General features: G+C 41.5%; 1 protein-coding gene and 1 long non-coding RNA gene across 4 annotated transcripts in view; one reads left to right on the top strand and one right to left on the bottom strand.

Moving 5' to 3' along the window:
• The first annotated feature begins 91 nt into the window (after positions 1-91).
• LOC111267312 (uncharacterized) lies at positions 92-7,354 on the top strand. The gene is made up of 2 exons (XR_002684520.2): positions 92-6,127; positions 6,910-7,354. It is a non-coding gene; the product is annotated as an uncharacterized LOC111267312 (long non-coding RNA).
• Positions 6,436-12,000, bottom strand: part of LOC111267268 (poly(rC)-binding protein 3) — a 60,741-nt gene continuing 55,176 nt past the window's right edge. For all 3 annotated transcript variants that reach the window (XM_022845469.2, XM_086971271.1, XM_086971270.1), the window contains exons 7-8: positions 8,336-8,404; positions 6,436-7,581 (exon numbers count right to left, since the gene is read on the bottom strand). In XM_022845469.2, the coding sequence (XP_022701204.1) occupies positions 7,578-7,581; positions 8,336-8,404 (73 nt within the window). In that variant the 3' untranslated portion in view covers positions 6,436-7,577. The remainder of the gene's footprint in view (positions 7,582-8,335; positions 8,405-12,000) is intronic.

Here is a 12,000-nt window from a genome sequence, read left to right as displayed (position 1 = left end):
ATATATAGCTACTGGTAGTAATCAACTTGCCTAGAATATCCATCAGGCAGATATGAACCCTTAGGTATAAAGAAAAATCCAGTAATTGAAATCGAGCAACACGATTTATTGACAGACCAAGTCAGACATTCACCGTACACGCCCATGGCTCTAGAGTTGCGTTATATTTTAACTTTCCCTTCAAGGACTGACTGTTTGTTTGTTCATCGTCGGCCTTTTTTCCCTGCGCAAAAAAACCGCAGTCGGTGATGAAGGCCCCCCATGGAAGACGGCCCCTTTAAAGTGTCTCAGGAGTACGAGAGGTAGGGTGAATTACTATAGAAGGACAAGATTGCTGTTTGACATCCTCTTTTGGTTGATATTTGCAAGATGTGCGCCTGTTTGTTGATCAGTGGGAAACAACGTGGACGTCATTTCCTCTTAGGTACATCTGCTCCCTCCTGTGACGTATCTTTACTAAGGGAATTACGATCTCGTATTTAATCTTTCGTTCTTCTTTTCTAGCGTGCTTGTCTAACTTACACCCCTTGAAGTTATTGTATTTGTCCGCTGCGTACTTGATAAGGTTGCATGGAGCCTTGTACCAAGCCTTTGTTCCATACGGGGCCCCGCGATTACCGACTCCGGTCTCCAGATGGCCATGTGACGCCTTCAGTGCGTACGTGTATGTGTATACGTGTGTGTATTTCACTGTTTCATATCTAGCTTCTCCCTTTCCTCGTGGAAGGCGATGTTGTGCCTTGTTGAGCGTCGTTCCTGCTTCTTTTTCTTTTGCTGTTTGTTTATTCTCTTCGTCGTCAAAGTTCCGTCACTTAACCTATGTATCCGAATCACAGCCTAGAGGAGGGTAGTGTTCTCGGATACTCGGAGCGAGGTTACTGATGTTAAAATGTTGTTGTTTTTATGTGGTCTTTATTTATTTCGTTTTTCTTTTTTTCTGTTTGTTTCCATCGGCCTCTTCAGTCACCGAGCTTGCTTGCTCCTGTTTCACAACTAGTAAAAGTACACGTATTTGCTGTTTGGTTTTTGCTTCCACGTGTGGCGCCCGTGTGCGCCTATTCCTCTGTGTGTGTTCATGATAATACATCATGTATATTTTTTTACCTAGCTTGTTTTTACTTATGTATTAATATGTGTTTCTGTAAAACGTGCGCAATCTTTGTCAATCATTTAGCTGTTGATGTTTGTGTTTGTAGTGTCGCAATTATGCATTATGGTTACGTTCTTGTTATGTTGTTGTACCCATTGATATAGTAATTATTGTCATCATTATTGTTATCAGTGTGTTTATTTTATTCTCACTTATGATTGCTTCAAGATGCCGACGGATGTGGCCTTTGATGGCCGAAACACCCTTTGAACGGCTTGAGTTGTTCTAAAGTTGAGTAGATGTTAACGCCATCCCTCGTATCGTCGTCATCTCCACAATAATAATGTCGTTAATAGATATTTTTTCAATAAGCGTATTATAATAATAATAATAATAATAATATTCATACGTTCAGTGTCAAATCTTAATTACAAAAAAACAACGAATTTGTCACGCAAATGCTTCAGTTGTTCTAGCTGTTATAATAATTAGTTGGCTTTTCTTTTATTGTGGACGTTGACATTGTTTTCATTAACGGTTCGTCTGCTTTTTATCAGTTCATCATAAATATTTTCATTGGAATCGAACCAGTCGCCAAACGTACTTATATCCCGTCTCCGTACTAAGGCGCCGAAAAAAAAACAATGAATTGTGTATGTTTGTTGGTCACAACTGCAAATGGTCTGAAAAAAAGATAGCGATGATCACACTCATCATGTGATGAATATCGACCGTTTCTGTAGGTGTGTGTGTGTGTGTGTGTGTGTGCTGTGTGTGTGTGTGTGTGTGTGTGCTGTGTGTGTGTGTGTTTGTGGTGTGTGTCTGTGTCTGTATGTGAAACATACATGTTTTTTGGTACGGTACGAGAGAAGGAGTGGATGTATTGAATACAAAGAACATAGAAGGAGCAACCGGAATCGGTTACAGAAATGTTTCGTCATGATCATAATCGGCATGAAGAAAATCCTTGTGGTAATTCCATCATCTTCGATAGTATTTTATATGGGTAGAGAGATATTTACCATTTGATATTATAGTAGTCATAACGACAAAAATGATCATCTCCATTATCGCCGTTGTCAATAGCAGATTCACCGTACATTCATATGGAAGTCCCAGTTTTCGACCCGCTTGCCCCGTGATGTTGACGGTGAGTGTATTTGTATGTTAGAATCGAAGAATTCTTTGTCTCTGCTTCTTCAATAAGATATAAGATTAGATTAAAGACTCGTTTTTATTTCTAGAATAAATAACTCGTCGCTAGCAATAAGGATTAGTTTGATCGCTGGCAAGTGCGTGCCTTCCACACGGATTATATCCTCCTTTAGTATTTCTTACAATAATCGTAATTTTCTTCTTATCTCTTTGTCTATCTGTTATCATCAGTTTCTTACGCTACTACATCCGGCATGGCCGCGCACGTAGTGTGTTAATTTCGTCCGCGTTGCACTTTACCCAGTCACCTTTCTTTGCCTTCGCGTTAGGTGGGTTACTATTATTTATCCATCTCGCAGCTCTTTTTACACGTACACGTTACAATTTAGCAATATTTTGGTTTACTTCGCACACACTCGCTATTTCTCACGCACTTTTACACGCTTCCTTTCGCTCACACTTTCACTTCCTTGATTTATATATATATGTATGTATATATATATATATATATATATATGTATGTATATATATATATATATATATATTACGTCCCAAGTTTGTGTGAAGGAGAACTAGTTAGTTTCGCATACTTTCGTTCAGAGAGCGACAAGGACACCATCTAAATATTGCTGAATTTCCTGTGTAGAGTATAATCTGCTATACTTAATTGGGGATTATATTTTTCAGGACCAGCCGAATAGCGTGGGTTTCACTTCGGAGTCTCATGACTAACCCATTAAACAGCAGATAATATCAGTCGCTTTTTCGAATTAGTAAATGTTCAGCTCGGTGTCCTACACAATTTTTGTCACAGGAATAATTAGTTCTTCTTGTAATTAGTGTATCTCTTTTTTGTCACGAACCCTGATGACAGCTAATGTCCTGTATTTTTGTGTCACTGCAGCATGAATATGTGTAAATGTCTGTCGACATCACCTCTAATTGTCGTTTAGAATCTAAGACTCCTTCATATCGCACCGACTAAAGCCTAAACCCATAAAATTTCCCTGCGTTATCATCGTCCATCGTCATCTCCTAAGACATTTTGGCTTTTTTGTCAATTATTTTGTTTTGTTTTGTTGTGTTGCAAAGCGGACGAGGCTTGACCTTAGCTAAAAACTGCTCAGGTACCGCCTTGTCGCCCTAATGCCGAAGAATATTTGGCTGAATTTCATCATCGTCGTCGTCGTCGTCGTCGTCCTTCTATCCTTGATCACCGCGATTGCCTCCATTCTATCATGACCCTATAATCGACTGCCTTTTTCCATTCGCTTTGTCTATGATTACCTCATCAATTCCAAGCTCTTTACTCGTTCGCTCCATCGTTCTCAAATCCCGTCGTCATTGTATATATACGGTCAGTGTTGCTAGACCAACGATTATACCGTGCGCGAGTACATGCCCAAACTTCTACGAGCTGTGCATGCAACGCAATGCATGAAATGAGCGCTGAGCCCTAAGAATGCGCAGCTTCTCGACGTCGCCCCAACTCCCCGGCGATCGGCGCGGATCACACGCTGATCGCTAATACCCTGAAAGGGAAGGAGGTGACGAAATGATATGCCTGCATTTTATCGCGAAAGAAGGCAACCCTGTTCGGGGACGTTGCGCTCGTCTCCTTCCTAGAGATGGATGATATGTTCGTGTACGCATGTATATTAAATAAATTGCCCCGTGACGCTCCTCAGTACGTTGGAACAATATGCGATATGTTGAAAAAGTGCCGTCGGGCCTACTTGGCCGCCCATGTATCAACTGAATTGTTACACTCGAACACAATTATGCTTTTCGACTGCACACTTCCATCTTAATTTTGTTATATCACTATTATTATGCTACCGCTGTTGTTGATATCGATCGATTACTTTTCTAACTATTACCATAATCTTTTTGAGACAAGTAAGAAAGTTAACATCGACAATCACCATCTTCGTTTGACATAAGCCTTCGAAGTCTACGAGGATCAGTTGTTTGGGTAACATCGTAAGAACAATTATATGGCGGGGCTGATCACGCATCCCGTTTGTCCACTTACTGCGTTCTCAGTTACGTCTGATCTACCAGCATTTTTTCCGAGGTCACAACGCTTATGCAACGCAATCAGTTATGTTTACCATCCTGTACTACGATTGGTTCAACCGTGGCGCTAGCTTCGCCGATGCTTATAGACATATCGTTAATAGTATTATTACAATATCATTACAAGTCCAGAGTATGATATATCACCTTGTGTATTCACATATGAATGATTTCTTAGGTATTATTATTGCCCGCACTAGTATTTCTGTTTGATTGACGTGCACGTTATGAAAACTTTTACGGTTGTTGAGTCAACGGCATTGTACCATAGAGCTATACCTCGATTTTCATGCCAATCACTATTATGTCCACAGGCGACACCGCTTGATTTCATTTGCGCGCCTGTATTTATTCTGTCTGCCCGCTTTTGTCGACGCATGCCCATCTGCGTATCTGTGGGCGCCATTTTTCGAATGAACAAAACATTTTGAGACGATTAAAGGAACTTGTCGCAATTTTAACGCTACCGCTTTCAACACGCGCTTGAAGTAATTTTTTTTGCTGCTGTTTATATAATTGTACACTTTTCACGGTGTTCGCTATTATTCTATTGCAGTATTTACTAACACCACACAGTAACAATATGCCTATCTTAATACAATGGCTTGAGCCATTAGTTCGAATATAATTGGGGCACGATTGATTCAAAGAACAACTACTAACTCACTCGTTATACGAATTCCTTGTTAGCTATTTCTAATCACAGCTTAACATAATTTTCTGCCCGTAAACATGTTCCTACGCTGCGTGGTGGCTTCTTCACATGCACTCTATAATATAACGGTACTGGCTGGGTGGCTGGATGGATAGATCGCCGGTTGAAAAATAATTATAATAGGAATAGTATGTATATATATGTATACTGTCTCGTCATACATATTGTAAATTCCTGTCCTTATTTTCCGAGCTTATGCTACTTTTCGAGTTGTGTTCCTTTCTTGCCCTTTATTATCGTCACTTCGATCAATATCAATCTATTTGCGTGGCTACGTGCATTTTGCGCACGACAGCACATCAGTAAGCACGGTGCTGCATCGTTATAATAATAACAACGGTAATTAATTAGAAACTGATCAAATAAATTATCAGTCGTTCGTATGACAGGTCTTCTTATCAATATTTCCACACGTATAGTCACCATCCTCGTCACGCTATTCACATAATCATGTCATATTATTGTCATCAGTTCATACATTTAAATATTTCATTCTTATTATAGACTTTGTAAATGCCCTGATCTCAGAAGAAAAGCTGACTAGAATAGGCTCGTAAGCGCGGGGGATGGTATTGCACCGGGGCAAAGAGTACAAGCTTATAATAGTTGTCATATAACGACCTACTGATACATGAGTTCCGTCAACCAGTTGTATTTGTTGCCTAGTAAATGTGAGATTACGTCAAGAAGAACAATGATTTTGTCTGGCGGGTAGACGCGACACAGGGCATCCGAAGGATCGTTTCGCAAACGATCCCGTGAGGGTATCCGCTGACATCTATTCCGACATCGTCAAACTACGGGATAACAATAACTAAATATTAATAGAAATCGCTGGACGTATCAATGCTGGTTTGCCATTTAGAGAGAAGGGAGAGGCGGACACCGCCACACATCCCCGTAATCATCCGTTAGACATACTGTGGTTAACATACAGTGATACTGGCAGATAGTGACGATTTGGTGTCAGCTTGTATCAAGAACTGGGTCAGGGTGTGCGAAAGCAAGATGAAGCTAGGAGTTAAACAGGTGGCCAGGCGTAGTGACCGTGTCGCCAGGCGTAGTTACCGTGTCGCCGTTAGCCTAAGGTTCGATGCGTTTCAAGTTCACTAGATAGTATAGCGGTAGCTAGGAGTCAACAACAACTGCCTAAAGCATAATACAATAGTGCAATGAGCATATAGCAGCTTGCATATATATTTCATAGAAGGAGATAGCATAGGCCTTACAAAAGGTACATATAGGCATATTTGTAAATAATATGGGTAGTACACGGGGGAAAGCAGGATGCGTACGGTAGTAGGATTGAATCGCCGTATCGTCGCCCGACAATGTCAAGGCCGCTGAGTCAACGACGTATTTTGCTACACTCTCTAGATCAATTATGGCAACAGCATTTGACTTTTCTAGGCAAACTTTATTTAGTCGAACGAGAAGCAAATGCGTTGAGCGTATACTACCGGAATCCTTTGAAGACAGCCACCAATACGAAATCTATCAGCGACCAGTGAACGCGACGCGGTCATATAGCACTGAGATTCTTGCAATCGCAATCTCTTCGGAGAGCAAATTATCGGCACACAGATTGGAGAATCTACCAGTGGCGATTATAATCGATTATAATTAGCTCTTTTATGTCATCAATTATATTTTAAGCGTACTTCTTTATATGATCACCGTATTAAGCTTGAGTATCTTTGTCATCAATCAATATAATCATCATCGCAATGTAAAAGATTAGAGCACGTCCATCTCCCCGCGCCACGTTGAGACTATCCACTAGATCACAGAATTGTTACAGACATATAATTATGTTCTTTTGTTTCATTTCCCTGTGCTTCCTTTCGCTTTTTATTACTTTTTTTTTCAGTTCCGCATCATCTTCGCCCCAGTTCCGTTTCAACTACTTTCGTTCTTCACTGTTATTATTATTAGCCTTTTGCTTTTACGTCGCCGCCGCCGCCGCCGCCGCCGCCGCCGCCGCCGCCGCCGCTGTCTTTCATGCGTAGTCAGTTGATACACGGTATTTCCGTTTGCGACTCTTCTCCATTTTTTGTTGTCGTTAATAAAGCTTCAAATATTTCCCATTGGACTCCGGTTGTGGTTCGTTTCATTTCGGTTGCGGCTAATATTGTTATCATTGCACTTGTTCCTCCGCTGTTTGTTTGCTGTTATTATTGTTCTCTTCGTGGTTTTTGGGTTGGGGTTGATATTGCTGCTAATCGCCTACGGTCAACGGTCCACGGCGATACTCTGATTATTATCGTCGAGAGCAACAATAACGAGAGAGTGGCTTCCCGTGACGGCCTCGTACCTTGCATGAGTCGCATTGCATCGCCACATCACATTATACATTGTATGGGTCTAGAAAAGAAAATGTACAGATGATCCAACGTTTTAGAAAGTTGAGAGGAGATGTCTGTGTCTGATGGTAACCGTAGTGATATTGATCCTCGTTAAATGTCGCCAAGTCCGTCCTCACTGTCACGAGGTACTCGCACGTTTCGTCCGACTCCCAATTTTGCCGTCGTAGGTTTTTTAGCTAGAAATAGGCAAAAAACAAAAAAAAAAACGACAAATGAAGACTAGCTCGAGAACAGCCGCAGGCCGGCACGGACAACAGCTTCTCGACCCACATGCGGTACATGTAGCTTCAGTTACTAAAACCCAATGATTTTGCCATCTTCAGCACTGCCTATGTACTTTCGAAACGCCTAACGTCTAACTAAGCTGGGTTCAATATCAGTTGATCAGAGTGTGACGCGACATAGATCGCCTCAGAAAATCGTCACTGTAGACGCATGACCACCCCAGAAGCAAGAGCTTCATTTCCCGGTGGATCACCCTTTCCTCTGTGTAACACACTTTTCTTTACTCATCTCTATGCAGTATGGCATTTTTGCCCCCTATGCAAGACTCGTTGTTATGATACAGATGTAATCTTTATCGAATCAGTTCGGTGCCAGGGACTACCTTGCGCGTGTCACGCATATGTTCGCAATGTATTACATTTTATCTACCTATCTCTATCTATTTATAAAGCGAATTCTAATTGGCAAAGGGCGCAAGAGAATGAAAAACAAGGTGTGGAAAGATCGAAAATCATAAATTTCTCGAATTTCGACGATCGGCACAAAGTATGCACTTTTACTAAAACGAGCAGCAGCAGCAGCACGCTTCAACGACATCCATTGAACGACAGTTGGATATGCGTGCTATTATTCTGCTAGGACCGCGCCTAGAGCACCTGTACGAACGCACATTTTTGCCGTAGACATCCTTAAGGGCGAACTTACTTGATGGGAGCAACCGCGGCTGCGGCGGCCATATTTTTCCAGATGAGAGGTAATTGTGCATTTTGAATGCTGCAAGATTCAAAACATAACAAGCATAATGGAATCAATTATTAGCACTTATATTTTTATACGTATCGAATTTAATAGCGTACATACGACTGAATCTAGGTATCCAGTCGTACACCTATCCTGTATAATGTTGAAATTAAATTGTGTCTAGTTAAAAACGTGTCCTCAGGACCGCGGTACATGCGGAACCATGAACGACAGCGACAGTACCAACAGACACCGATTGCTCTGGAATGGTAAAACTCACCTGGGGTCCCTAAATATATGCAATATAGAAGAATACAACAAGCAGTGGTAGAATTAGAGAATACGCTATTGTGACAGATGTCTGATCTGTTGTTTCTGACGGGACGCACTTTGGCTTGTCCATAGCGGGAATGAGACAAGTTAGAAATACATGGCTGACATTAGTTGAATCTGCTTTTCTGAGGGACTGATGTCTTCTCTCATGAACTTGTAGCAAACGCAAGGGCCAGAAGCCTTTCACGGTGAAAACCTTCAACATCAATCACGAATCGGCACAAATGCTTCCAAAGAAACATGTATGTTGATCTGCGAGATGAATTCGCCCTGAAGGCACTCAACAGATCTGTCTACTCGTATGAAGCTCTACTGTGTTGCAAATAGCGTTCACGTCTTGCCGTAGGAATGGTCTGAAATTGTTCATTCGATTTGCCTGTCGCTCATTTAGTATTCCATCAGTTTCTTTTTTACTGGATACCGTTATGTAGGCGGCCATTCGACCTAATCATCGGTATCACACTTCACGAACGTGACATGGCCGTCCACAGTTTCTCGATTTACCTATGCCTTAACAAACACAGAGTCAACACGCAATTCTCAAAAAATAGTTTCTTCCGACAGTCGAATGAATAGAGCCGCTATCAAACCCTTACAGCGTTGCATATAACACTCACAGTAATTCGACGAATAAACACAACTTAACTTAGATTCCACCTTGATAATACTTTATTAGAAATATTAACTGTAAATAGCATTTGACTATATAATAATAATATTTTTAGTAATATTAATATAATAATCGCTCAAAATTTTTGGCGTTTTATTTCTTGATCTATTTTTTCCGTCTATTTAAGTTTTGCGTTCTGTTGTGTCTGCTTTTCCTGTTGTTATTGTTCCATCTCATTTTATGAGGCGACAGTCGACGAGTCGTCGTATATTTCTTATTGAGACAGATATTGACGTTGTTGAAGATTGTTTCATATGATAAATCCAGCATTACGGGCAAACATGATCATAGGCAGTCGCGCACGCATACACTAACTGCTATCCATATTATTAAACAGACTAGCTCGTAGAATAGCGTAACGAATAATACGACAGAGTGTTGAAAATAAAAGGCTTAATCCTTTTCGTCACGGCGACACGTGTTGCGTCGATTCCCGCAGAAACCACCGGCCCATTTCAGTTGATCGATAATAGCACAGTTCAATATTTAATATAAATAAATGATCTGATAGAGTTACATGCAGTTCTACCGCCGAACAGAAATCTCATCGCAAACACAATCGCTATAGAAACAACACCGCGTGCTCGGTCCCGCCGTGATCGTGTACAACGCTCATCATCACACTGCGATAGATGGGCGGCATCTGGGCCAACAAGATCGAATTGAGCCGAGCTTGACTACCTGCTTTCACCGTTTCCCAGCACAATAATCACATAGTAGCTTCCCTAGTCCCATCATTACCATAACTAGCGGATGATATGTTTCGTTTTTAGTGCAATCAACTATTAACCATCTTATACACGGCTTGTATCAATCATCAGTTGTCTCTCATCGATCACATCATCATTGTTATCAATATTCCAATGTTTTTTGTCGTTTTCACACAGCAAAAGACTGAAGGTAGAATTTATTCCTTAATTTCTTGTGCCGCCTTTTTCCTTACTGTACAGATCCGTCTGGTGTCTCGTTAAGAACCGCCTGTTTCCCTATCGAGTCGACGGGACCTGTTTGTCTACTGCTAGGTCGACTACCCTCCCACTCTGCGCTCGTCCATCAATAATTTTCCTCGATATGTTTACCGCTTCAACAGCGGCCCACGATCGTGTTTTTACGCGGCGCAACCGGGTGCGACGAACTGCATCTAGAAGGCGAATATTTCCCTTCTTTGCACGCTGTTATTATATCGGCTACTCTGCTACCCAGCCGAGCATGTACGTTTGCGATTTGTAAGGTTATTTGCACGCCTCTCATGTATATTGTTAGCTTACTCCTGCTTCTGTTGCTGCCGTGGCGACTTCGTCTCAGTGTGCTTGTTTACTAACTGGTTTGCTGTTATTGTTTTTGTAAATTTGGTAATGCTTTCCTATAATTAGTATCATTATTGCCAATAATAACAACAAGTTTTTCTAAGGTGTCCAACAAACACGTGATTTGTTGCGCGTTTTCGTCATGATAACAGAATAGCCATATCAGTGCAATGCAATTGAGATTGACGATGACCCACTAATGATCATTCCATCGGCTGACGACCACAATAGATATTAATGTTTATAATAGTTGTTATTATATTGCAAGTTTGTTATTGTTGTGACACGCGCGGCGGTGTATTTCGCCGTAGGAGTGACGGGCTGAACCGAGTTTCCGTCGGCGCCGTCCCTGAGGTACGTCAAGAAACTGTCGCGGAAATGTACCTATCGCTACCCTTACTTGACGCCTCTTACTGCAGGATAGATCGCTTGAGGGACCTACCTATAGTAGCTTTAACCATCTTCGAGCCATTCCCGTGTTCGGGTTGATAATCGCCTTTTTCTACTTTGTTAGAGTCCTAACAGAGGCCAGACGAAAAATCTGGTTAGGTTTTCGTTAGGTTGCAGCGGTATCGGTAATCGGCGCCTGCAAGGGGGTATTAGCAATCGGAACTGCCGCTAAGGGCGACTTTCCACGGTTTCTTCTCATCAGCAATGCTTTTATTCGTTTTTTTTTTGTTTCCCTCTATTCAGTTTCTGTAGACGTTCCGTTCGGGCGAGGCCACTCGGCGGAAATGAATGACGTCTCTCCCTACCCTGAGCACCGCCAAGTTCAAAATACGAAGAGATATATTCATCATAAATCTACTACTGGAGGAATCTTTAAATACGTAATACCCCACGGCCTCAAGTAACCGCAGTGGGTTCATCTTTAGAATGACGTTTTGTGTGTTATTAATCATTTTACTATCAGATGGCATGTATGTGATGTTTGTGTCAGGTTGTGTCTGTGTATGTTTGTATATGTCTACGTGAGTGTGTGTGTGTATGTGTATGTGTGTATGTGTATGTGTATGTGTATGTGTATGTGTGTGTGTGTATGTGTGTATGTGTGTGTGTGTGTGTGTGTGTGTGTGTGTGTGTGTGTATGTGTATGTGTATGTGTGTGTGTGTGTGTGTGTGAATGTCTACGTGTGTATGTGTGTGCGAATGTCTACGTGTGTATGTGTGTGTGAATGTCTACGTGTGTATGTGTGTCTGTATGTCTACGTGTGTATGTGTGTCTGTATGTCTACGTGTATGTGTGTACGTATGTCTACGTGTGTGTGTGCGTATGTCTAGGTGTGTGTGTGTGTGCGTATGTCCAGGTGTGTGTGTGT

The sequence above is a fragment of the Varroa jacobsoni genome, unplaced genomic scaffold (assembly GCF_002532875.2).
Source record: "Varroa jacobsoni isolate VJ856 unplaced genomic scaffold, vjacob_1.0 scaffold_123, whole genome shotgun sequence".
In the NCBI taxonomy this organism is placed as follows: domain Eukaryota; kingdom Metazoa; phylum Arthropoda; class Arachnida; order Mesostigmata; family Varroidae; genus Varroa; species Varroa jacobsoni.
The sequence above is the reverse complement of the archived record's forward strand: the minus strand, read 5'-3'. Positions and strand labels throughout refer to the sequence as shown.